We start from the raw sequence: 27,154 nt of genomic DNA on the forward strand, positions 1-27,154 counted from the left end.
ATTCCTCGATAACTGAGAAATCTCGAAACGTCATCTGACGCATGGTTCGAAACTCGGTGAATATTAATTAGTCTACCTCTCTATCTTTCTCCACTTAAATATAAGACTTCTTTGGTTAGTAGCAGAGTTCTCATGACATGTGTCTCACTCATACATTATATGTCGTGTGTTTGCCACTGAACCGAAGCCCCGGTGGCATTCTCTTCGTTCTTTATTGATATCTGAAAAAGCATGAGCTGCAATCTGAGTTAGCAGCTAAACCATCATAAAGCTCAACTGCTAAGTATCAGGGGTATTTGTTTACTCCCATTTGTCTAAGCCAGTGGGCAAAGTAATTCGGTATTTGTACTGGTGGGAGGTAAAACATACCCAATGGATTAGTGGAAGTGCACAAGTTGGTTGGATACCATGTTAAAAGAAACATTTCAGTTATCAGTGGAAAAGGCTAGGAGAAAGTAGCAAGAGTTCAATGTTGAGGTATCACTGTAGGCAAATTGAAGATTCTGCAGGTTACATTTAGAGGCCTGAAGTAAACTAGCTTGAACTTGAATTCTAGAACCAGCATCCTTAAATGCCACATAAGCTCGGTCAATGGTAAGAGGTGTTTAAAAAACTAGTTTTGAATAACTTTAGTGTTGGGATGAACCCCGTCAAGTAAGGGGACCGGGATGTCAAAACCGGTGCAAGTAGGAGTGTCAATTAAGCTATTCGACCTAACATGTTTGTATCTGCTCTATCATTTCCCTGTTGAGTTTTGCACCTAGCTCAAATTGTTGCAATCGATAGTTCTCAAACCATCCATTGAAACATGGAACTCTACACCAACCAAATTGACCGCATTGCTACAAATCTATCCCCTGGTTAAATATGTGTATTCTTACCAATAGGGGAGCCAAATTGGCTTTATTTCTTCTCAAATATGCGTGAACCTTCTAACAAGAAGGCTTTGTTTTCCCAGATGTAATAACTCGATTCGTACTTTGGAATGAGATAAGACATTTGTCAATGTTTTCTTTCATGGATGTCTAAGGTGAAGCCAATGAGCAACTTTGTGGATGGTCTATTCTCCTTTTAAATGGTATTACCAGCAGTTGATCTAGCGATTTCTAGTCTTCATCTATCTGGTATTTTATTCATTTTAGGTTCTATTAATTTTATAACTCTTTCTATACCACGAGCAAAACACCAGAGATGCATAACACGTCGGCCTTGTCTGATGTACAATGACTTCCGATTCTTAATCGACATAATTTTCTCTTTTCATGTAAGTCATTTGGATAGGTTTGCAAGCTTTACGAGGGAATCATTTCTCTCTAAGTAGATATAAGCTAGAATCTTTTTATTGATAGAGCTTTCATGTCTGTATATAGAATCCTTTTTTGCCTTTCTACTGTGTTCTTACGGTAGCTGGGTGGGGCATTAACTTTGCAGCAGTGGAGTTCAACAATTGGAGCTTCAACCACACTTTGTTTTCACCCTTTTACATGTGAAAACAGTCACTCATAATAGAGATATAAAAGGTGATTTTAATGCCATAAAGCAGATGGAGAAAAGGAATATAAGTGTTTAAGAGAACTCTCCACCTAACAACAAATTTGACCTCATTAAACACAGAAGAAGTATTAACTTGGAAAAGATGCTATTAATGAAGATTTATCTTGAAACACCACTAATCAACTATTTTCTCAGGATCATTAATGTAATTTGACCTGCGTACTTATAGAGCATCATTCACACAGTTTCAAAGAAGACAGTCAACAAAAAGGGGACAGTTGGGAGTAGGAGTGGCAAATAGGTGGGTCAAAAACGGCTTAAACAAAAACGGATAAAATAACCGGCCAGCCCATATTCCAAAGGATACTATCGATATCCGTATTATCCATAGTTTTAGGAATAGTCAGGTGAGGACACGAGTTAAAAGCCAAATAAGCTTAGACTCCCAGAAGCAAGAATTCATGAAAAATAACAAGCAGACAAATGGATATAGATAATATGAATATTTGCATAATACATATAATATCCATATTTGATCCATCATTAAATGGTCAGTCATCCAACGCATACACTACATTGAAGTCATTAAAAAGAATTGTATTAGATGTACTTAATGATCAACAAGTTCACCAATGGAAACAAAGAGAAAAAGAAGGAAAAAAACACAGACCAATGCAACAACCTCTACAAGAAAACTACTATAAATGGCCTGTGCACACATTACATATGTGGTAACCAAAAAGCAAAAAGTGTGAGAAAACATCCTGCCACTAACCAAAGTCATCATTCACTTTACCCACCCAAAAACCTATCAGCAAAGTTAGTATTTTTGCAGTCCCCTCAGCATGCTATCAGTCACCCTGCCCAATTCCTGAAAAAGTAGAGCTCGACATTGAACAACTGGCCCCTCAGGTCCTCGGTCTCCAACCATTTTAAGCTTATCACCCAAAAAAATTTTGATAGTTGATTGTGTAGCACAATTATTCAGAATTTCATGTATTGATTCTGAAGTGTTTTTGAAAATGAATAACCATGTCAATCTGTTTTTGTGCAGTGTGCATCTGTACCGTGTTGAGTGCAACGGTTGTATCCCACACTCTGAAGAAACTCTCGGATTTCCTTGGCGCTGCTATTGCTGGCTTGCAACAATCGCTCGTCTTCCTCGTAGATTAGGTAAGGTGCTTCACCTTTCTTCCTCGACAATAACTTTGATGCTCCTTTAAGTACATGATACTCCCAGCCTTGAACATCTATCTTTATGAGCAGAACACGCTCCGTTTCTTGGATAACTTCATCAAGAGGAATAGTTTTAACTTGAACTTCAATCTCTTCATTTGACTTAAAAGCCAACTTGGCACCAGTGGCTGAGACAGCGCTATTGTCGAGCCGACCAACCAACTAAGAACAAATACATGAAAATAAGAACTTTCAGTGCGGTGGCTAACAAAATAACAAAAAACATACCCCCTTTGTTTCAATTTGTTTGTCTCAGTTTAACCGGGCAAGGTTTTTTTTTTATCTTTGATAAGGTAAATAATGTCATTGAAATCCCCAAAGCAGTCATTGAGAATCATCAACCAGCTCATAAAGTGAAAACGGAATGAGAGTGTCATTCAAATTTCCCATTCAAAATTCTCATTCGGACTTCCATCTCACATAATCAAGCTAGATATCAAAACTCCTAAAAAAACAAACACAAGTGCTATACAATTAACATAGAAACTCCCTTCGTCCCAATTTATGCAACAATTTTTCCTTTTTAGTTCGTCCCAAACAATGACGCTTTAAACCTCCCATTTTACCCTCACTAAAATGACTTACAGACACACAAATATCTATCGCTTATTTTAGACCACAAATATCAACAAAAATTCCCTTTTCACCCTTCATTTTTTCCAACAATTCTTGCACAGTCCCAACCTTATTCTACCTAATACACCCTACCAAATGACCCCTTACGACAAAAGGTCAGTTCTTTAGCTATGTTATGTCCGAGTTACACGAATTCTATTTAGCAAATTAGTTACACTATCAAATTTCACATAATCAAGCTAGATATCAAAACTCCTAAAAAAACAAACTCAGGTGCTATACAATTAACATAGAAACTCCCTCCGTCCCAATTTATGCAACAATTTTTCCTTTTTAGTAGTTCAAACAATGATACTTTAAACCTCCCATTTTACCCTCACTAATTTGATTTACAGACACACAAATATACAAATATCTATGCTTATTTTAGACCACAAATATCAACTAAAATTCCCTTTTCACCCTTCATTTTTTCCAACAATTCCGCACAGTCCCAACATTATTCTACCTAATACACCCTACCAAATGACCCCTTACGGCGAAAAGGTCATTTCTTTAGCTATGTTATGTCCGAGTTACACTATCAAATTTCACATAATCAAGCTACATATCAAAACTGCTGAAAACACAAACACAAGTTCCATGCAATTAACTTAGATACTCCCTCCATACCATATTATGCAACACATTTTCCTTTTTACTCAGTTGTGACCATTTTACCCTTAATGAAATGATTTATAACCACACAAATATGTATCGCTTATTTTAGACCACAAGTTTCAAAATTCTTCCTTTCGTTCTTAAACTCCATGCCCACTCCATGCCCAGTCAACACTTCCACGTAAATAATTAAGGAAACTATATGCAACCAGAAAATAAACCTCAAAAATTTATATACACCAGATTTAGCTAAAACAAAATACCTTATGAAAGGTAATATTCCCATTATGATCTGAGGCAGCTGCTTCATAAACCTCAACTAAATCACCAACTCTATTAAAATAAATACCTTCACAAATCTTTTGTAAATTCTCAAAAACAGGTTCAAATGCCAAAACTTTAAACCCCATTATAGCAGCAGCAAAACTAGCCATTCCTACATTAGCACCAACATCAATAAAAATCCCATTTTTACCCTTCATTTTTTCCAATAATTCTTGAACAGTCCCTGATATATCAGGTTTTCTAAAGGGTTTACCTTTAAGTATTCTTTGAATATTCTTATGGGGTTTTTCAGGTAAATTACCAAAATCTGAAAGAGAAAAAAGAAAAGGGTATTTAACACCTTCAACTATACTAGCTATTATAGGGTAAGCTTGTGGTGAATTGTAACAATTAAAGGGTTTAATTGGAGGGTTAAAAATGGGATTTTTAAGGGATTTAATGGGTTTTGGAATTTGGGTTTGTGAAGTGAGATAAAGGAAAATGAGAAGAAGAAGAGAAGTGAAGAAGAAAAGAAGAAGATTTTTGGGTGTGAAGATCTTGATTTGTTGGTTTCTTCTCCAAGAATTTGCCATTTTAGGAAACTTTTGAAGAAATTTGAGAGAATTTCAAGAAAGGTTTAGTCTGAGAAATGTGTGAAAGATTGGATCTTGATTGGAACTTGGAACTTGGAAGTTAAAGGCTTTCAAATGTTACTAGCACTTTTGGTCCAGTTAAATATGTACGAGAGGCTAGTTGTTAAATTTAATCGAAATCGTTAAAAAATTTAACTAAAAAATAGGGGTATTTCCGTTAACATTTCAAGAACCGCGACATAAAAATTACACCTGATAAAAATAGAAAATTACAGATCAAAAAATTGCACTAGATTCTTGAAATAGACCAGTAATAATAGAAATTACAAAATTTGTACACCCAAAAGTGAGTTTTCGTTGAATATTTTTTAATTTCACAGTTTTTATAAATTAACTAAAAAATTAAAGATTAGTAAATATCTGACGGGGACTAGAAATACTTACTTTTAACAAACTTAAAGGGTCAAAACTGCTCAAGAGATACTTAAGGGACTAATTTAATACTACTATTAAAGATAAGGGAACATTTTAGTCATTTTCTCAAAATCTGAAAGTGAAATAAGAAATGGGTATTTAACACCTTCAACTATACTAAGCTATAACAAGGTAAGCTTGTGGTGAGTTGTAACAAGTGTGATCTGAAACTTTGAATATTGTGACGTGTAGATTTAGAGCTCGTTTGGATTGGCTTATAAGTTGATCAAATCAACTAATAAGTCATTTTTAACTTATTTAAATGTTTGATAAAAATAGAAAAGAGTTTAAATTAAATTAAAAAGTGCTTAAAATGAGTTAAAATCAAGAAGTTGCTCAACCGTAACTTTTTTTTGGCTTAAAAGTCATTTTGGTTTGATCAACAACTTTAACCTTTTATATCTTATATTTTCTGTTAATTTCAATATTAACCTTACTTCTAAAAACTCTTTAAGCATTTTTATCCAGACACGTAACTGCTTATTTATAAAATAACTTTCAGCACTTATGCTTAAAAGTCACTTTTTTTCAGCTAACCCAAACGGGCTCTTAATGTGACCGCAAATATAGTACTCCCTCTGTTCAATCTACATGACACGCTTTCTTTATTAGTTGATCCTAAAAATACACATTTATATATTTAGCAACAATTTAATTCTAAAGTTCTCAATTTACCTTTAATAAAATGATTCTAGGCACAAAATTTTATTTGTCAAGTTTTAGACCATAAGATTCAAACGTCTGTCTTTCATTCTTAAACTTACCATTCAAATACACTCATAAAACTTGAAAAAGAGGGAGTAATATAATAAAAATAGAGTTAATATCTAAAAAAATTCCCTGAATTACTTATGTTTATCAATTTAATACTTAAATTATGGGATGTTGCTATTACCTCTGAATTATAACATATTCTATCTAAAAGTCCATGTATGTTTGTAGTGTGTAAGGAGAAGGACCAGAAAATAAAGAGGGGGGAAGAATTTATATAACATTTTACGTTTATTTTTACTTATTCTATAGTCAGTCTTTTCAAATATTTAACTGCTAACCAGTATAGATAATTTTCTTTTAGAAAAAAAACTACCTCACTTATGTCTTTTCGTCTTCTTTTTTATAAGTTGTTATACAATAATGTGTTTGGAATATATTGTACGCAAAATTGAAGTATAATGCTTGAGACAAAGTCTATCAACAGGGGGGAAAAAAATCAGCAACTCTTATATACAAGATCTCATGGAATAATTAAAACACCACCTAAAAATCACCATTGCTGCGAACTTGAGGAAGTGTATCTTTAATTGTGAATATAAAAAATGAATTCTAAATTAAATCGGTGTTACTGGCAAAACTTTAAAACATTGGCAGAGACGAAGTTTGACAGTTCAAACTTTAGAAAAACTCTCTCGGTTTCAAATAGACATACATCTTAAAATTTTAGATATACATGTTCGAGGCCAAACTTCAGATGCGTATATTGAAAGTTTGCTTGAACAAACGATATGTCAAAAGTCAACAATATTTATAACTTTATATGTGATTTTTTAAACTTTAATTGAAGTTGTTAAACTTGAAAAAATCATGATATTAGGCTGTGGCTTAAATGGTTGCCAAAATGGGCTCTTTGTGCAATTGCACCCAAAGCTATTTGGTCCAAAGGTCCAACAAATATGAAGAATTCAGCCCAAATTGGTATGGGGTCATTTGCACTTTGTTACTGTTTTGTGCTATTCTTTAATTTTTGGCCTTCAAATGGGTTGGTCTTTAATTTTTTCCCTTCAAAATCGAACTTATGCTTATAGGGACATAAATTCATTAAGAAAGTGACATAACTTTTCTTAATGAATTTATGCCTCTATAGGCATAAGTTCAATTTTGAAGTACACAAGTTAAAGACCAGTCCATTTGAAGGACAAAATTAAAGACCAGCCCATTTGAAAGACAAAACGTCCAATTACTTGAATGGGTATTAGCCCATAATCCATAATTTTGAAACAAGTCATATGGATCAGTCACCTGGAGACATGACCAAAAAATATATGAGTATTAATATTAAAAATTGACGAAATTAGAAAGGGGATAAAAGTAGTTTAATAAAATAACATTAGTGGAAAGCTTTTTAAACCTTTAAAGCAACAATTGCTTGGCATACAAGTCCAAGCCATCTAAAAAATACAATTCTTCTTTACCTCCTCAATGTCCAATCAATCCTTCATAGTATAATAATGCACTCAAAAAAGATATACATAAAATAAAAAGAAAGAAAAAAAAAGTTTGGGTTTCTTGGCACCTCTCTTCTATTTTAGTAAGTACGTACTTAATTACTTATTTTGGAATGAATTAGTTACGCTAAAATAGATAGTCAATATTGACCTTTATTTTAGACAATTTCAATCAATGATAAATCCATAATTTAGACGTTGTAAATTCTAAAATTAAGGGCGTTTATTCTGAAATATATGATATCTATTTATGTTTTGGTTTGTGGACATATGTATTGGACTTAATTTCGAAACTCTATGTTGTGTCGACCTGATAACACAAATCTAGGTTGATATAAGTATGCGAAATAAAGTGTATTCGCAAAAAGAGATACAAAATATAAAATTTTAAAAAAAGATCAATATTGTTAAATGTGGGTCATAGAAATTATTAGACACTCCCTCCGAATAAAAAAAAAGTCCACTTAGCCTTTTTTTTTTTTTGGATAAAAAAGAGAGTCCACTTAGCAAATCAAGAAAGAATTAAACTTGTTTTTCCATATTTTCCCCTATTAAGTGTTATATGATCAAATCTCAATGCCTATTTAATTAGAGGTAGTTTAGTCAAATTACCTATTTTTGTCTAGGAATTAGTATTTTCTTAAGGGGTGTGCAAATGACTAAGTGAACTCTTTTTTTGATCCGGAGGGAGTATCATTAACTCTGTACGTAACTAATACTCTATCTATCTCAATTTATGTGACACACTTTCTTTTTCAATTTGACGAAAAAAATGTCACTTTTTTATATTTAGAAACAATTTAATTTTATGAGATGATTTACGAGATACATTTATCTAAGACTTGTTTTGGACCACAATTTTTTTTTAAAAAAATCTTTCTTTCTTAAACTCCATGGTTAGTCAAATGGTGCCATATAAATTGGGACGGAGGAAGTAGTATGTTTTACCTATTACTCTCTCCGAAAAAGAGTGTCCACTTAGCTTTTTTTTTATTGGGTAAAAAAGAGTGTCGACTTATCAAATCAAGAAAGAATTAATCTTATCATTCCAGATTTGCCCCTATTAAGTGCTCTGTGATCAAATTCCAATACCTATTTAATTAAAGTTAATTTAGTCAAATTAACTATTTTTGTCTAGGAGTTAGCAATTTGATAAGGAGCATGCAAATGACGAAATGGATACTTTTTTTTTATCCGAAGGAGCATTGCATTAGGATCTAAATTGTGTTTGCATTGGTGGATGATTTGGATCAGGAACACATATTTGAAGTCACCATACTGATAATAAATTAAATTTCTCTTATGATAACATAAACATTAAATAAAGTGTTGGCTTTGGCCTTTGTACGTATGCTTGGCAAATTCTACAACTTTTCTCCCAATGAATCAAACTTATTTTACACTCAAAATCTGACATATATGCTTATCTTAAACTGTTCCAAAATTTGTAAATTTATTATGTTGCTTTCTTTTCAATCTTTTCCCACGATGGCAAAAATTCCCATTTATAAGTATCTCCCACTTCTGCTCTTTACACAAAGAAAATCAATTCATTCAAGATCATGCACACTTGCCATTGTAAGTTTTATATTTATCTTCCACATTTTTTTTTTTTGGGCATTTTACATATTCATTTCTTCATTATAATGAATAATCCTTTCTTCTTTTTCATTTCAAATTTAAATCTAGACTCTACATTATTGAAGCATTTAATGAAGTTATAAATGAAGTCTAATAAGCTAACTAAGCTACATTTTCCAAGATTATCTTCAGCACTAATATTTTGAAAAATGCATGACTTTCTTCTTTTCTTTTTCAATAACTCATGTTATTAAACATTATTGTTTGGTCATGAAGCAGATAATCACCAGGTTTAAATGTGTTCCTCTAACTCTTCATATAGCATGGTAAGGATTCTTGATGCTCAGTACTATCCTATTTATTTGTTTTATTTTTTTTCTCTATTTTATTAAATAACCATTTAGAATTTATCTGACAGTAATTCTTATATATTGTTTTTTTTTATTTTTTTTGTAGAAAACTTTGGCTCTCTTATTCATTTTAATTGGCTTGACAAATTCAAGAATATATAGTGCAAGTATAATAGGATATGCAGGCAGTTTTAATGTCCTGGATTATGGAGCTGCTGCTGATGGCATTACAGATGATTCTCAAGTAAGTCTTCTTATATTTTTGTTCCTTTGTTTTGTTGTTAGCTTCCCACCCGATGCCTGATACCTGAATTGGCGCCCTGAATAATTCGAATTCGTGACGCAAAAGGCCTATTAAAGGGGGAAGCGCCTCCTGGTTGGATTTCCACTTGGTGTCCGGTAGTTGCATTAGGGCCATGACTAATCCGACTTTGTGCCACATAAGGCCTAGGAAAGCGCTCTTGGTTGGTTTCCCGCCTGGTGTCTTGTAGCTACAACAGAGCCCCGACTAATCAGGATTCGCGCCGCATAGGCTTGTTAAAGGGGGAATTGCTCCCTACTAGAATATTTTTCGTACTCGATAACCCGAGACCTCTAGTTAAGTGTGGCTAGATCCTATCTATCCTAACACAACCCTTGATTATATTCCTTTATTTTCCACTAAATATCAAATATATTTAAATTTTTTGCTCTAGTAATTAATAAATTATTTTCTTTTTATCCAGGCATTACTTAATGCTTGGAATGATGCATGTTCGTCATCAGCTGGATCTCCTGAAGTGATTATTCCTCAAAACATGATATTTTTTCTTAGTCCTGTGACATTGAGGGGCCCTTGCAATTCTGAGAACATCTATTTTGTGGTATGCAAAACATAAACCACTCTTTAACATTCATAAAAGTTTAACTTCCTGACAGTTTATAGGAATTGCTATTACACTATCGTCACTTAATAGTCAAACTAGTTGGAAACTAAAGTAGACAACCTTCTATGACCTGCTAAGTTGCACTGATAGTATAAAATTTCATTATGCTTTCAGTTTATATAAGTTAAATCACTGATAGTTGAGATTACAATATTGTTAAAGCAGACAACTTGCTACAACAAATTATGTTGTAGTACGGTATTGTAAAAATTCGTTACATTGTTAGTGTATATAAGTAAAATTCTATATGGGAAACGTCAAGTTAAGTGAAATTCGTTACATTGTCAGTGTATATAAGTTAAATTTTATCTAGAAACGTCAAGTTAAGTGAAATAGTGAATTTCTATGACTTGTAGATATCAGGTAGACTTGTGGCATCGAGCACACCTAGTATATGGACCGGGCAAGATCCAAGTCAGTGGTTGGCTTTCAGAAATGTTAGTGGTCTAATTGTTGATGGCTCAGGAGCCATTGATGGGCAGGGACAAGGATGGTGGGATCAATCATGTAGATACCACCCTGAAATGGTATGTCACAGATAGAATTAACTTTTGTTTCCGATAACTCTAATGTCCAGATCAGCTTGTGCACACCGACATAAATACCAGGCAGTTCTGTCCACCAAAGCTCAGGCGGAACGAAAGAACTCACTTACCCTTTTTTTTGTTTCTGAACTAATATTAATTCTATTCATATTGTAATTACTTTCATTAGCATGGTATCTCACATGGATTGATTTTACTTTTTTATTTGCTTTTCAGGAAGGATGCACAAAATTAGCTCCCACTGTAAGTATTTCTTGACACCATCTGATTTTGAATTCTTAATTCTAGTGTATGTTTGGTATAACAGAAGTCATTTTACTTGACAAATGTTTTCCGGCTTTTGGTTTGTGAGAGAAAAAGAAATTCGAAAAAAATTATATCACAGGTTAATTAATAATGATATTAGCAAATCGAAAAGTGTCTTGATGAACATTTTGAATTTTAAAGATTGACAATAATGTCTAAGTGGTAGTTGAAACCAGTAACAGAGGCAAAATTAAAATTTTGAGTTTATGGGTTCTAGATTCTAGAAAAAGGAAGTTACGGGGTTCTTGATAAATTATTTAGTACATATTAGTGAACTTTTTAACAAAAATACAAGGTTTACGCAAAGCTACTGGTTCTACCGAACCTAGCTCCGAATAATGTGAAGTTAAAAGGTAAAATAGTTGCAAGGAAAATGAATTCCGTTCATACATGAGGGACACCGGCTTCCCCCATTTTGATAGATTTTTGACTTACCCATCCGAAACATGACTTCTGTCGTACCAGAAACATACACTAAATATATTTAGAAGTTCATGTAGACTATGCTTAAAGAGAAGCAAAAGAAAATTGTTAATTCTTCACTTATTAATTTGTTCCACAGGCCTTGAAGTTCATTTTTTGCAGTCACAGCTCCATCAGTAACATCTATTTTGCCAACAGTGCCCAAACTCATATACTTATAGAGAGATGCAATGGCTTCAAAGTGGACAATGTAATGATTCAATCTCCGGGAAATAGTCCAAATACAGATGGAATTCACATTCAGGCTTCTCAATATGTGGCAATTACAAATTCTAAAATAAGCAGTGGTACTCTTAACTTGTCAATTATTGTTGTGTTATACTACTTGAATTATTACTCATGTATTGACTGGTTTAGCTTTGTGATTAATAGGGGATGATTGCATTTCAATTGGAGATTACACTTCTAATGTCCAAATATACAACATTCAATGTGGACCAGGTCACGGTATAAGGTAGTCTCTTCAACAGTACCTTTTTTCTTGTTCCCTTGCAGCCACAACAGCCACGTTCTTGTTCTTATAAGCTGTTTTCAGCTTTTTTGAGTGTTTGACTGGCCAGCTTATAAGTCATTTTGTGCTAAAATAACCCCAAAAAAATAATTTGACCTATTTGGCTTAACTTATCTAAAGCAGCTTATAAGCTGAAAACAGCTTATAAGCCAAAAAAATTAAGTTGGACTACACCAATTTTTTTTTTTTGACTTATAAGTTGTTTTCAGCTTATAAGTTGCTTTTTTTAAGCCCATCGAAGCAAGCTCATAATTTTTTTGGTTTAACTATTTGGTATCCACAACCTATGTTGATTGGACTTGTCAAAAATGTTGCCAGGTGCGTGGCGGGTCGTCCAAAAAATAGTGCAGTTTTGGAGGATCCGACACAGGTGCAACATCATTTTTGGATAGTACGAGCAACATACTCCACAACACATTGTTCCAATTAATTTGGATTTGTGCCGGGTAGATCAACTAAGACGGTTAAACGCTCCCTACCAAGAAAGTTCTTCATTCCCGGGGCTCGAATCCGAGACCTCCGGTTAAGGGGGAGAGATCCAACCATCCCACCACACTCATTGCATTGATGTTTTAATCTTCTAATAACAATAGACTATATTATGATGCCCCAAAAAAAGAGGTGACAAAAGTGAAAAGACTATAAGAGTAGAGGTGACAAAAGTGAAAAGACTATAAGAGTTCCTTAAAGTTTAAATAACCTCGACTAAAGTAAGTAATCTTTGGAAGCAACAACAAAAGAATCTTCAGCAGTTATAGCAGTTGTTATTCTTTGGATATAAGAAGAATTCAACATCTCATGTTTATCTGAATTAAATAGATAAGGATAATTTGCTAACTTCAGAGTGTATATTAGCTATCTAATACTAATGAAATCTTTTTACTTTGTTTGTATTCAGCATTGGAAGCTTAGGAAAAGGGGGAAATGTTGCTCAAGTAGAGAACATTCATGTGAGCAATGCTTTCTTCTATGGAACCACAAATGGAGCTCGCATCAAGACATGGCAGGTATGCAGAGCAAAGAAAATGAATTGCACGAATTTAGTCTTCCTAAATGCGCTGATTTTAATTAGAGGCCGACTCAAGATTCAAACTTAACATGCTCATAATTTAGTAGTTGCTGAAATTTTAGTGATTTTTCACTGTATATCTATGTTACATCATACGTGTTGAAAATACTGAATTCAGCTAACTCCCTAACATATATCCTCCATCCACCTATTAACTTCTTGTGAATGTCATGATGTGAATAGGTTGGCAGAGGATATGTACGAGACGTCACTTTTGAGAATCTTGAATTTAACTCTGTCAAAAACCCCATCATAATTGACCAGAATTACTGTGATGTTCGAGGGGCTTGCAAGGAAATGGTAATACAATTTAAAACTGCTTTAAATACATATTCAGCTCTATAAAAACCTATGTTTCGCTCAGACTCTTCAAAAATGTCAACTGGAAATACCTCTTGATTCCTTATCAACACTGTTTCGGATACAACAGTTACATTGCAAAATCAACGTTACTCGGACATCTTTCCCTTTGGGCATGGTCCGTGTCGGATCCTCGAAAAATACTACATATTTTGAGAATCCGACATGGGTACGGCAACATTTTGAAGAGTCCTGTCTCACAGTTTTTACTGGATAATGTTAAAATTCTTGATTTGGTGTATAACACCGGCTGCAGGTAAGTAATTTTTCTAGATGAATGAACTGCGTCATTATCCTTTTTATGATAGGCAACTGGAGTGCAAATCAGCAATGTTGTTTACCAGAACATATTTGGAACATCGAGCACAGATATCGCTATAAATTTAAACTGCAGCAAGTCAGTACCATGTACTGATATAACAATGCAACTGATACAACTAACATCAGCAACTCCAGGAAGGGAGGTTACAGCTTATTGTAGGAATGCTTATGGCCAAGAATATAGTATCGAACCCGGTCCTTGTCCCTCACAAGTTTGAGATTTTACTTTCTCTCAACACCTACTTTTATATAGGGCTAACACCAACAATTCTGTGTTGTGCGCATAACAAGAAAAAGGAGAGGAAAAGTAAAATAGAATGAACAACCTTGTCACAGTTGTAGCATCGTAAGTATTGTACACAATTTTTTGTTTGGCCTTTATTTTAAACTTTAAGCTGTGTTCTGCAATTTTTTCTATGTTGTACCATTGTTGATGTTGGATAAAATTAAGACATGCATGTGACTTATTTTAGATTTCTCTTCTCTCACCCAATTATAATCTTATTATAGACTTCCATAAATCAATAAAACTACATAAAGCAAGAAATGAGTTGCTTGCCACAGTCCATGATTCAGCGAACTAACGTCTTGTGAAGTGGCCCAGAATAGTTGTTGAAAAAAATGAAGTTGTACCGGAAGAATTAAAAAAAAAATTAATGCTTTTTTTAAAATTGTTTTTTCCATGATCTTCTCTACTATCTGGTGCTAGTTGAATAATCGTTGCTATTTGATGCTTTAGAGGAAAACATCCTGTTCCTTTTCGAGTATTTTCTTCGCTGTGGATGATCTGTTTCGCAGTTCCCCAGGTCATGAAATAACCACAAGTTGTCGAGATTGAAAGAGATTAATTCCGTCATTATTCTCATTGATGGAATTGGTAAATATACCATGGCTACAATGTCCTATTAGGATACAAAATATACTAACCTAAATTAGAAGATTTACAAAATATTCTATGACTACATATTTACATTATTTATCACACCCCCGCAGTCGAAACGGGAGGTTTACGAACGCTGAGACTGTCTCGAAAATCCTCAAATAAGACCTGTGGCAGTCCTTTAGTGAAAATATCAGCGAGCTGATATCGGGATGAAACATGAAGGACACGGACGTGGCCGCGCGCCACTTTTTCACGAACAAAATGTATATCCATCTCAATGTTCTTGGTGCGCTGATGTTGGACTGGATTTCCAGACAGGTAAATGGCACTGACATTATCAGAATAAACTAAAGTAGCCTTAGGGATCGGACAATGTAGTTCCAAGAGAACATTACGTATCCAGCTTGATTCAGAAACAACATTAGCGACCCCCCTATATTCTGCTTCCGCACTAGAGCGGGAAAGAGTAGGTTGGCGCTTAGATGACCAGGATATCAAATTATCTCCCAAAAACACGCAATAACCCGACGTGGAGCGTCTGGTGTCTGGACATCCCCCCCAATCAGCATCAGTGTATGAAACCAAATCAGTAACTGACGATGAGTAGAGATGCAAACCATGATCAAGTGTACCCTGAATATACCGAATAATCCGCTTAAGAGCAAGCATATGCGTATCTCGTGGAGCATACATATGAAGACAAATCTGTTGTACAGCATAAGAAATATCCGTTCTGGTGAAGGTAAGATACTGAAGAGCACCTGCAAGGCTCCGGAAATGAGTAGGATCGTCACACAGATCGCCAGAAGAGGCACTGACCTTCGGTTTAGTGTCAACCTGAATGGAAGAAGGCTTACACGAGGACATTCCTGCACGTTCAATAATGTCCTCCGCATAACTACGTTGTGATAGAAATATACCACCCTTGTGACGGGTCACCGCAATGCCAAGAAAATAGTTCAAAGGACCTAAGTCCTTCATAGCAAATTCTGAGCCAAGAAGGTCCATAATAGAACAGCGGAGAGCATCTGACGAAACAGTAAGAATAATATCATCCACATATAGTAAAATGTAAGCCAAGTGGTGGCCTTTGCGATAGATGAACAAGGAGTGGTCAGACCTGCTATTAGCAAAACCAATGGAAGAAACAAAGTCAGCAAATCTTTTATACCAAGCTCTCGGTGCCTGTTTAAGCCCATATAAGGACTTGCGCAACAAACACACATAATCGGGACGAGATGGGTCTCTAAAACCCATAGGCTGATGCATATAAAACGTCTCCTTGAGCACGCCATGAAGAAATGCATTTTTGACATCCAACTGATGAATGGGCCAATGCTTAGATAGAGCTAGGCTTAAGACAGTGCGGATCGTTGCTGGCTTTACGACCGGACTGAACGTCTCACCACAATGCCAACCTGCTGTGTTTTGCCATCACCTACAAGACGGGCTTTATGCCTCTGAAAATCACCATTAGACTTTTCTTTATGAGTAAAAATCCACATAGAACGAATAACATTCACATTAGGCGGACGGGGTACCAAATCCCCCATCTTATTTTTAATAAGAGCATCATATTCATCATCCATGGCCAATTTCCAATTCGGGTCACGTAGCGCATCCAACGGGTTACGAGGTATGGGGGACTTGGTAACCGTCACATGTAGATTAAATGGGTGCTTGGGTTTGAAAATCCCGCGTTGACTACGAGTGACCATGTGAGTGCGGGTATTGGGCTGGACAGGAGTAGGAATGGACGAAGTTGGCGGGCTGGTGGCAAGCTGGTGGGGGAGAGAGGCAGACTGGTCCGGCATAGAGGATGACGGAGGCTGCTGCCCAGTTTGGGAGGTGTCGCCGTGGTGCTGTGTCGCGGGCAGCGATGGAGGGCTGGCGGTTATATGATGGATCAAGTAAGGAGAGAGGCCATCATCAAAGAAGTTATAAGCGGTGAGATCCGGAGTATGGATTTTGGAAAACGAAAATTGAGTCTCATCAAATAAAACATGAGGACAGATAATGATTTTATTTGAAGATAAATCAAAACATTTGTAGCCACGATGGTTTGGTGGATATCCCAAAAAAACACATGGAGTTGACCGAGGGTGCAACTTGTGAATAGTAGTAGACGGAAAAAGGGGATAACATAAACACCCAAAGACTCGGAGATGAGAATAAGATGGTTTCCGTTGGTAAAGGACCTCTAAAGGTGATTTGTGACCCAATAACTTACTTGGTAAAATATTAAGGAGATACGTCGCCATTTGCAATGCATGATGCCAAAAAGACGGAGGAATGGAAGCATGAGCAAGAAGAGTCCGGATGACATTATTTAGTGAACGAATTTTTCTTTCTGCTTTCCCATTTTGAGAGGATGTATGAGGACACGAAAGACGGAAAGACATCCCATTGGACGCACAAAACTTTCTGAATTGGCTATTAGTATATTCCCTCCCATTATCACATTGGACATTCTTGATAGGACGTTCAAATTGAGTAAGAATATGGGTCCTAAAATCTAAGAATTTTGAGTAAACATCAGATTTTCTAGCCAAAGGGAAAGTCCACAAATAGTTGGTAAAATCATCCAAAAACAGAATATAATAACGATGGCCCATAGAACTCAAAATCGGAGAAGTCCACAAATCACTATGAATAATGTCAAACGGAAACAAAGTTTCGGACATAGACCTAGCAAATGACAACTTAACATGTTTACCAAGAACGCAAGAATGACAAATACTAGATGATGGAATTGGTAAATATACCATGGTTACAATGTCCTATTAGGATACAAAATATACTAACCTAAATTAGAAGATTTACAAAATATTCTATGACTACATATTTACATTATTTATCAGAGATTTACTCCCTTCGACCTTCGTCCCAACTTATGTGGCACCTTTCGGATTTCGAGAGTGAAACAAATTCTTACTTGACTGCCACTCTTTATATGCCTTTTAAATATTTTGATTGTTAATCATTGTGATTTATAGGCACTTTTTACATAGTTTTCAAATATATTTGAAAATTTTTAAAGCTTCTATGTATGAATTCAATGTTAAAATTGAAAAGTTTGACTCTCGAAATTCGAACGGTGCCACATAATTGGACTATTTTTTCCCCATCTCATTCATTGATGAGGTATTAGTAATGCAACTAAAGAATAAAAGCAACAGAACAGAACATACTTCAGCACAAGCATATGAAGACAACAAGAAAGTAAAAAAGAGTTTTTGCTAAGGAAATAAAGCCTGATCACGTCAACACGAATAAATGTGGTTGGCTTACACTTAAAATAACAATACAGTACAATGCGTAACAACTATTTAAACAAGTCTTTAGGAACTAAAACAATTCAAACACCACAGTAAGTCTTGAAAACACCCGTGCCTGCTCTATTGCCAGCTTCTGACATAACATATTTAAAATATCCAACACCTTCATAAAGCTTGAAGAGTAAAGGATGTTCTTCATCGACAAGTTCTTTTGGGGCCTCTATGGTGTAATCTACTTTTGGTAAAGATGATAATTGAATGGAGAATCTTTCATTGTCTCCCGCCATTATTACCCTATGGATAGGAGAATGTGAGCGACCATTTGTCCATGCCCGCATACATTTTGCACAATTTTTTTCAGAACTAGTTTTGGTATTATGACGTGTAACACCACTTAAAAGATGTGAATCTCCGATGGTTGTTTCCATCGAAAATATGGGATTTCTGACAAACAGTTCGTCGGAAACATTTCTGACAAAAAGTTCACCGGAGACGTTTCTGACAAGTCTATTTCAGATGGATCTTGTCGCAGAATTCTATTCGGGAATGTCTGTCAAAATATGGATTTTCGACGGAATTGAAGTTTGGTGAAAACGTTTCCGACAGGTCAATTTCTGACGGATTTCGTTGAAAATATTTTTAGTGGTGTAATCAAGGGCAGACCTTGGTGGGTGCTCGAGCACCCTGTTCGGCACGGGCTATGCATAGGTACATAGAAATTTATTAAAAATGGTGCGCAGTTAGAGTTTTAGTTACGGGTTCGGTAGAACCCTGTAAGTTTAGTTAACGCGTTGTATTTGTGTTAAAAAAGAAATCCACTTGCTTAAGGAAAAATAGCACTGGTCACGTTTTTGTCTTTGAGAACTAGTCATTGTCATAGAGTTTCAAATTCCATGGGTGAAACTCAATGACTATATCCTGGAGTTTTACCAGCGGAATTTGAAACTCCATGGCAATGGTTATTTTTCAGTTGCATGACCTTAAGAGTGGGCATTTGTGAATTTTACCCTTTAGATATCTATAAATAATATATTTAGAACACAGTACATTGCGTTTTTTTAAAATCCAGAATCCATTAAACTCGAAATTCTGAATCCGCCTCTGCCTCTGCAACAATTAATAAGTAACACTTACCATGAAGGGATCCCCAGACCAAACAAGGAAGGAGTCTCGTGCAATGTTGACATCAATCCACTCATCTCCATTTTTGTTGAGAACTTGCAATCCATTTACTTGACTTTGTGATATCATGGACAAAGCAGTAACATCTGTGTGGCCACTCAATCCAATTTTTGTTTCATCTTCACCTTGAGGTGCCTTGTAATGGCTAAACCGTAAATAATAATGGTTGGGATCCAAGAATTCATCATTAACATAATTGTTTGGCCCTAGGCTCCCCAAAACCATCATTTTTACAATTTTATCCAACTCCACAGGTGACTTTGAGTCGGACTTTACCACATTGCTGCCAAAATTAATAAAGTGTATCTATATGTTAAAATTAAAACGCACAACTGGTAGAAATATATATTAGTCAGCAGTAGCACAATGATTTCTAATGGAAGACTATTTTCTAAAAAGAAAAAAAAATTGTTGTACCAAAAGAGTCTTTTAAAGAGTACCACTCCCTATGTTCCAACTTCTGTTGCATTGTTTGAATGGAACGGAGATTGAGATAAAACGATTTTTTTTAAAAAAAATATGTGTTATAAAACAAGCTTCAGACATTTGTGTGACTGTAAACATCTCATTAAGGGTAAAATGAGAAGTTTAAAGTTAAATTTTCTTCTAAATATAGAAAAATATATTTATTTTTGGGACAAACTAAAAAGGGAGCTGCATCACAGAAATGGGAACAGAGGGAGCATATAGTACTCCCTCAGTTGTAATTTATGCGGCGATGTTTGACTAGAGACGAAGTTTAAAAAGAAAAAAAATGGCTTCTGAAACTTGTAGCCTAAAACAAGTGTAAAGTGTGACTATAAAGAATCTAATTATGGTAGACAAGAGAATTTAAAGTTAAATTGTATAGGAAATAAGCTATTCTTTTTTAAACAAACTAAGAACGTAAGTACTACAACAACAACAACATATTCAATGAAGTAGAGAGGTTCTATTGATTCTTGGCTCAAGTAAAGCATATCAGGACTAAAAACGGAAGTATGTCACATAAATTGAGAGGGAGCGAATAACAAAAGAAGTAGACATACCAAAAATCAGGATTTCCATCATGAGGCCAAAAGATATTGGCAAAAGTTTCAACACTTTGAGATTGGAGCAAGTAAGAAATTGACATTCTCATACAATGGTAAGTGTGGAATCTGTCCTAAGTAGCCTTACAATGGTTTGTCTGATAAATTTTTCAGTTTGGTCTCTTTTGGAAATTCAAATATTTCTTTTAAAGTACCAAACATGGATTCCCTAATTTCACTTGAAACGTTATCATATATTGCTTCAAAGCAACCATATTCTTGCAAAGCTTGAAAAACTTGAACTTTTGTTGAGTCCCATTGTGCACTGTCTGGTTTTAGCTTTGCCTTGCAAAAATCTATTGTGGGAATTTTCATTTCTTTGAATGCCATTTTGACAAAATTGTTAAGTCTCTTCTCTTTCACACATTAATATAGGAACAAGGGTGGAGCCACAATGATAATTACGGGTGCAGCAAAATTCAGTAACTTTGATTTAAATATTAAATATATGATGAAATATTCATTGAATTTGTACAAATAATCTACTCAAAACTCAATAAAGAAAAATAAGTGTCATTCGAAATTTATAAACTAAAAGTTCTTACTCCACCTCCGTATAGAAACACAATTGTCAGATGAATTATGATGTTTTCTCTGAGGTGAGAATAGTTAACTAGCCATAAACAAAAGGAGTTGGGGTATTAATACTGTCACATTGTAATTAATTTTATGTGTAATGATAGACCTAAATTTAACTAAATTACTCTTCATCTCTTCTCAAGCATGAAAAGACTTTTCAGGAAGTTGTTATATGATATTATTTATTAGAGCAAGGGTCAATTTGAATAAAATAATTAATGTCTTCTAAGGTTTGCTAAGAGAACACATATTTTAGATCAACTTTAAAAGGTTAAAAAAAATACTTATTGTGTCGACCGGATGGATTATACTATATTGGGAAAAGGTGTAAATATACTCCTCAACTTTGCAATCTAGAGCAGATACACCCCTCTTTGGAAAAGTGGTGCATATATACCCCTTGCCCTTACACAAATGGTGTAAATATGCCCTTTTTGCTGATGGATTTTTTTTTAAAAATCATTTAGCTCATGTTTTAATTTTAAAAATATCACGTGGCTTTAAAAAAAAAAGTCTACCGATTTATTTTTTTGAGTAGACGTATTTTTTTGAAGCTACGTGGTAGTTTTTTTTTTTCTTGTGAATTGGGTCTGGTTCGTTTTGTAAAATGTGTAGACTATTTTTTCTAAAGTCACAGAGATGTTTTATTAAACGAATCAGACCTGACCCACCAGAAAAAAATTATCATGTGGCTAATTCTGCTAAAAAAAAATGGGCAGATATTTTTTAAGGTCACGTGAAATTTTTTAAAATTAAAAATAAGCTAAATGATTTCTTAAAAAAAATTGTCAGCGAAAAGGGTATAGTTGCGTTATTTGTATAACGATAGGGGTATATTTGCACCTTTTCCCTGCTATATTTAAGCTTACATTATGTCCAACAATCACACAATAAGTTAAAATAGTATACAAACAATTATGTCAACCACAAATAAATAAACATCGAAACACATGTAAGCTGATTAATACATACTTTTTCTATTTTAATATATGCATGTGATTGACATGTTAAGTTTCCTCTTTTAACTAACTAATTTATTTGTCATTAAAAAACAAAAGTGGGAGAAAAGAAGAATAAAAAAAATAGAGTAGCTGAATTAAGGCCATCTGTCCCAACACAGAAGAGAAATTAAATCTGTTTACTTAAACTGTTTGCGTCATGCATGAGCTAAAATTAGGGTGTACAAAGTAAACTGATAAATCGCACCAAATCGATAAACTGAGTCAAATTGAGAAGAAAATCCGACTAATGGTTTGGTTTGACTTGGTTTGGTGTTGGAAAAAAAAACCCGACTATAATTGGTTTGGTTTGGTTTTAACTAAAAAAAGTCAAACCGAACCAAACCAGCCCGACATTACATGTATTCAATTTTTAAAACATTTTATACATAAAAATATTTATTTGTAAAGTAATTTATAAATATTTCTTAAATTTTTTCGTAATTTTTTTATCTATTATCGTATTATTCAAGCTTGAACTTAGAATTTTGAATGTCCATAAATTTTATATCCCATGGATGTTAGTAACTCAAATAAAGTCCAAACCAAAACCAACTCAACACTAATCCTAACAAAAGAAATTCAACTTACCACTAGGAATGACAATAATGTTAGATATCTATTCTTTAGCTTTGCATAATTGATTTATAGAGTAAAAATACATAATTTAAGTTTTTTTCTTTGTCATGTAAGTAATACTTATTTTAGCATGACTTAGTATTTTTAGATTATGGTTATTTTCTTTTATGGCTTGTTAATTAGCGATATTTATTTTAACCGATTATATTAGCTTTTGTTGTATATTTTGATACAATGTCATCACTCTTCTCACATTTTGTGTTATTTTCTTAAGAAACACCTTAATTATATAATTGTATCTTACTAGGACTAAAGAAATATTTGAAGTAAAAGTTATATGTTTTGTATCAAGACTATTCCGAAAAAAATCCTGAAAAACCTGAGAAAACCAAACAACCCGAAAAACCCGAGAAAACCCGAGATTGAAAAACCCGAATTTTATTGGTTTGGTTTGGTGTATAAATTTTAAAACCCGACGCAATTGATTTGATTTGGTGTTTAAAAAATCCGAACCAACCCGGTCCATGTACACCCCTAGCTAAAATCATGCAACTTGCTTTTAATAATGAATTCATTTGTAACTCGTTGTTTTGCCAATCATTTAGATTTTGCGTACAACACTAAGAGCCCGTTTGGATTAGCTTATAAGTTGCTTATAAACTGCTTATAAGTTGTTTTCAGCTTTTTTGAGTGTTTGGCTGGCCAGCTTAAAGTCATTTTGTGCTTAAAATAAGCTCAAAAAAATAATTGGGCCCATTTGACTTAGCTTATTTAAAGCAGCTTATAAGCTGAAAACAGCTTATAAGCCAAAAAAATAAGTTAAACTACCCCAACTTATTTTTTTTAGCTTATAAGCTGCAAACAGCTTATAGACATAAGCTCATCCAAACAGGCTCTAACTCATCTTTGTGAGAGTTTAGAGTCCCTAGACCAACCCTATGCGAGGATCAAAATAACCATGTATCACGCCGAAGCTATAGCAAAATAAATTTTGAGCGACGATACGTTAGAAACAAAATATATATGAGAAAAGGAAAACCATAGTTCAACAATATATTCACGATTATTATAGACTTTTCTTTTTACTATTATAGACTAGTTCATTTGTCTTGTGTAAATGTATTTCGTTCTTTTTAAAAGAGTACTATGAAATGACATAACACATAGATAGACATCTTAACTTACATCAATTGGCAAGTGAACACCCAATTTGGAAAATGCAAATCTAGACAATTCAACTTGGTTTGGCCGGTAAACACCCCAATTTTGAAAATGCACATCTAAACACGGTTAAATTTAAGTTGTCTAATGCGCATTTTCAAAGTTGGGGTGTTTACAAGGCCAGCTTAAGCCAAGTTGAGGTGTCTAGATGTGCATTCTCAAAGTTGGAGTGCTAATTTGTCAGTTGAGACCAAGTTAGGATGTCTATCAATGTACTATGGCGTGCGAAATTATACATCAACATTTGCAAATATATTGATTGAAAAAGTCGCTTAAACAAAACTGAAATGCAGCAAACAACTCCCACCATTTCAAAATAAGTAGTGTTTCACAAAATCAAAAAAGCATTAATTTTTTTTCTTCCAATTTTTCTCTCATTTTAATAAATGTATTTTCATATGACCTAGAAACCATTAAAGATCTTTCTTTTCAAGGCAATTGATTAGGGGTAAATTAATAAAAACACTTCTTATTTTTTAAGAGTGAGTAGTTTTCTTAAGGGGTATGTTCAAGCTAAAAACACTACTTATTGTGAAACGGAAAGAGTAGTAAAGAAATGGACTAGCCAAAATTCGAGAATAATAGTCTATCTGGTCAAACTTTCAAGATCTGCTTATTTTAAAAGTGTTTTTCATCTGTAAGTGCTTTACAAAAAAGTATTTTTGGAGAGTAGCAATTTTTATTTGACTAATCAATTTGGAATCAATTTTGCTAATATCAGACCAAGAATTTGTCCTTAGCTAAAGTTTCAAATATGATTTTGGGGAAAAACTACTTTTTCGAGCTTCTACTATTACTCAAAAACACTTTTTTTTTTCCTATGAGCTTGCGTAACACCGGAGCTTTCTAAAACAAGCATTATTTTGTTTTTTAAAAAAGCACTTTCAACTTCTTAAAAGCTTAGCTAAATATGATATAAGTCGATGCCGGCAGATCGGATTCGAACCTGTCAATTCTTTTCTTAATAATTTTCATCGTCGACCGAGCAATTTCCGTAAAGAGTGCAAGAAATAGGAATTCAGATGCAGAGGATCTTCCATTTCCTATTAATATACAAAATCTTAGCTGTTTAGTTTACTTTAATACATTGTATTTAGTATCTTTCCTTTAGTTAAAAAGTTTTTTTCTCGACCAGGACCAGAAGTGCACCCTTCGCAAAGATAAAGGAACATTTGTGTTCAGCATTATAATACTCCCTCCGGATTAAAAAAGTGTCCACGTAACCTTTTTTTTTTTTATCAAAAAAAATATTCACTTATTAAATCAAGAAACAATTAACCTTATCTTTTCTGATTTGTCCCTATTAAGTTTTATGTGGTCCAGCGGCTATTTCAGGTGCGAAAAAATGAGGCATGTGAACACATAATCTCTCTGTAAAACTAGGTATTTTATGTATATATTTTTTAAAAATAGTATAATACTATATGGTGGAATAGATGCTACAAAAGAGTTGAATGGTGCACTTGGTTGAAAGCTGAGTTAAGTACATAGATGTCTAGGGATCAGGCCCCACTTAATACATTTTTTCCTTTTTTTTTTTAATGGTGAACCCATGTTTTAGAAATCATAGATTCGCCTCTGATGTGGTCAAATCCCAATGCCTATTTAATTAGGGGTAGTTTAGTCAATTCACATATTTTTTTCCCTTGGAGTGAGTAGTTTTTCAAGGAATGTGCAAATGGCTAACTGGACTCTCTTTTTTATCCGGAGGTGAAGCCGATTGGCGGGCATCGACTTATAGCCTATATGGCCAAGTTTCTATGAAGCCAAAAGTGTTTATTCTTTCAACAACAAAAAAATGCTTGTTTTAGAGAGTTCAAGTATTTGGCCAAACTTAGAGATAAAAAAAGTTTTTTTTGAATAGTAATAGAAGCTAAAAGAAGTAGTTTTTCCTAAAAGTACTTTTGAAACTTTGGTCAAGCACAAATTGCGGCGCTAATATTAGAAAAAGTAATTTTACAACTTAATTAGCCAAACACAAATTGCTCTCTCCAAAAGTATTTTTTCAAAAAGCTCCTATGATAGAAAAGCACCGGTTAAAAATAAGAAAATTTTGAAAGCTTGGTCAAACAGGCTATTATTCTCGAAATTTGCCTCCACAAAAGGTCCATTTCTTTACTAGTTTAGTGCATTTTCATTTTCTGAAGTGTTCACAAAATTTACTAAGAGATGACCGACCATATGGAGCATACCTCTCTATATGACCATAAAGAGCATACCTCTATATGACCAACTTCAACTTCTTGAGTGTTTCTGGAAAAACTTTTGCATTTTAATTGAATATGTCCTAGTGATACCTCGTCTCATGTCCGCGAATATTAAGTTGAAAACTCAATGATTCCAGTGGACGAAGATGGACAAGATTATTGAAGTATTTGGATTCCTTACAACTTTCATAGTCATCTCTATAGCCAAAAAAGTCATAATTTTCTAATGTCCCAAATCCTTGAAAACACCTCCTTTCTACAACACTCTGCAAACCAACCAGAAATAGTTTGTATGTTTGAAAAAGCCAGCATCTGGAGGATCTGATAAATATAATTTTCCGAATTCGATATGCCTGTTGCATCATTTCCCAAATTTGTTCTGGAAACCTTACATATATCAAAACTATATCTACTAGGCTTTATTCTGGATTTGAGAAATGAATTACAAATGTGGATGTAGTGTCATAGTACTCTTTTAAAAGGTAGAACAAATTACATTTACATATAAAGAACAATACCGATGAACTAGCATCAGCAGTCTCAAACTATTAATCTAGAGTTTCCCTTTTCTTAGTACATGTTACTCTAAACATCTTGATATCACTCGTTCGGTTTTCATCTTATGCAAAGATGTTTAACAGAATCTACAAGTGCTTTTTTCCTTTTAAGCTTAAAAAAAATAAAAAAGGAAACTAAACTTTGAATGTTAGATCAGCAAAACAATTAAAAATGATTATACAAGATCTTACCTCCTTAACTCAAAGTAAGAACAGATATCCATTCACTATGAATAAAATTAAGTTTGCACTATTCATGACAAATCTGAACAATTCTTCCATCGCCGTCGTCATCATTATCAATGATCATCTTCAATTCTTCCATCCGCATCAAAATTAAAATCAACTGAATGAAGTCACGGAAGTCAATTATCTTGGAATCTTTTCTTTATACAGGCGAAAACTATAATTCACACATTATGAGCCCGTTTGGATTGGCTTATTAGTTGGTCAAACTAGCTTATAAGCCACTTTTTTTCAGCTAATCCAAACGGGCTCTATAAATCCTTATGCATGGAAGGCTACATAATGAGGGATTTAAGATCATTTTATTTTTATCATTTGACTAATTTGATTTCCATATTTATTAAATTAGTTTTGCTTATCGAAATAATCATGTGGGTCAGTCT

General features: G+C 34.1%; 2 protein-coding genes and 1 pseudogene across 4 annotated transcripts; 1 reads left to right on the forward strand and 2 right to left on the reverse strand.

Moving 5' to 3' along the window:
- Nucleotides 1-2,070: 2,070 nt before the first annotated feature.
- On the reverse strand, nucleotides 2,071-4,947 carry LOC132625576 (uncharacterized). Its single transcript, XM_060340191.1, has 2 exons — nucleotides 4,230-4,947; nucleotides 2,071-2,892 (listed from the first exon to the last, which is right to left on the reverse strand). Exons 1-2 carry the CDS (start codon nucleotides 4,821-4,823, stop codon nucleotides 2,530-2,532), a joined length of 957 nt encoding a protein of 318 aa, XP_060196174.1. The 5' UTR covers nucleotides 4,824-4,947; the 3' UTR covers nucleotides 2,071-2,529.
- On the forward strand, nucleotides 2,549-14,438 carry LOC132625575 (polygalacturonase QRT2-like). 3 transcript variants are annotated; one of them, XM_060340187.1, is made up of 11 exons: nucleotides 2,549-2,667; nucleotides 9,380-9,426; nucleotides 9,557-9,694; nucleotides 10,176-10,313; nucleotides 10,733-10,903; nucleotides 11,138-11,164; nucleotides 11,790-11,997; nucleotides 12,083-12,164; nucleotides 13,120-13,228; nucleotides 13,474-13,590; nucleotides 13,959-14,438. In XM_060340187.1, exons 2-11 carry the CDS (start codon nucleotides 9,397-9,399, stop codon nucleotides 14,187-14,189), a joined length of 1,251 nt encoding a protein of 416 aa, XP_060196170.1. In that variant the 5' UTR covers nucleotides 2,549-2,667; nucleotides 9,380-9,396; the 3' UTR covers nucleotides 14,190-14,438. The 3 variants fall into 3 exon arrangements, with proteins under 3 accessions (XP_060196170.1, XP_060196172.1, XP_060196171.1); XM_060340188.1 differs by lacking the exon at nucleotides 2,549-2,667 and adding an exon at nucleotides 9,002-9,097; XM_060340189.1 differs by lacking the exon at nucleotides 10,176-10,313.
- Nucleotides 14,439-18,119: 3,681 nt separating this feature from the next.
- LOC132625577 (probable 2-oxoglutarate-dependent dioxygenase AOP1) lies at nucleotides 18,120-20,714 on the reverse strand (annotated as a pseudogene).
- Between the last annotated feature and the right edge of the window lie 6,440 nt (nucleotides 20,715-27,154).

The sequence above is a fragment of the Lycium barbarum genome, unplaced genomic scaffold (assembly GCF_019175385.1).
Source record: "Lycium barbarum isolate Lr01 unplaced genomic scaffold, ASM1917538v2 unchr_scaffold_07, whole genome shotgun sequence".
In the NCBI taxonomy this organism is placed as follows: Eukaryota; Viridiplantae; Streptophyta; class Magnoliopsida; order Solanales; family Solanaceae; genus Lycium; species Lycium barbarum.

What these genes read in the sequence shown, in the direction of transcription:
- LOC132625575 (XM_060340187.1), top strand. Translation starts at nt 9,397, where the DNA reads ATGTGTTCCTCTAACTCTTCATATAGCATG. An exon ending in GCATTACAGATGATTCTCAA is followed by an intron (nt 9,695 to 10,175) that starts GTAAGTCTTCTT and finishes CTTTTTATCCAG; the next exon opens with GCATTACTTAATGCTTGGAA. An exon ending in GGACCAGGTCACGGTATAAG is followed by an intron (nt 12,165 to 13,119) that starts GTAGTCTCTTCA and finishes GTTTGTATTCAG; the next exon opens with CATTGGAAGCTTAGGAAAAG.
- LOC132625576 (XM_060340191.1), bottom strand. Translation starts at nt 4,823, where the DNA reads ATGGCAAATTCTTGGAGAAGAAACCAACAAATCAAGATCTTCACACCC. An exon ending in GGAATATTACCTTTCATAAG is followed by an intron (nt 2,893 to 4,229) that starts GTATTTTGTTTT and finishes ATTTGTTCTTAG; the next exon opens with TTGGTTGGTCGGCTCGACAA.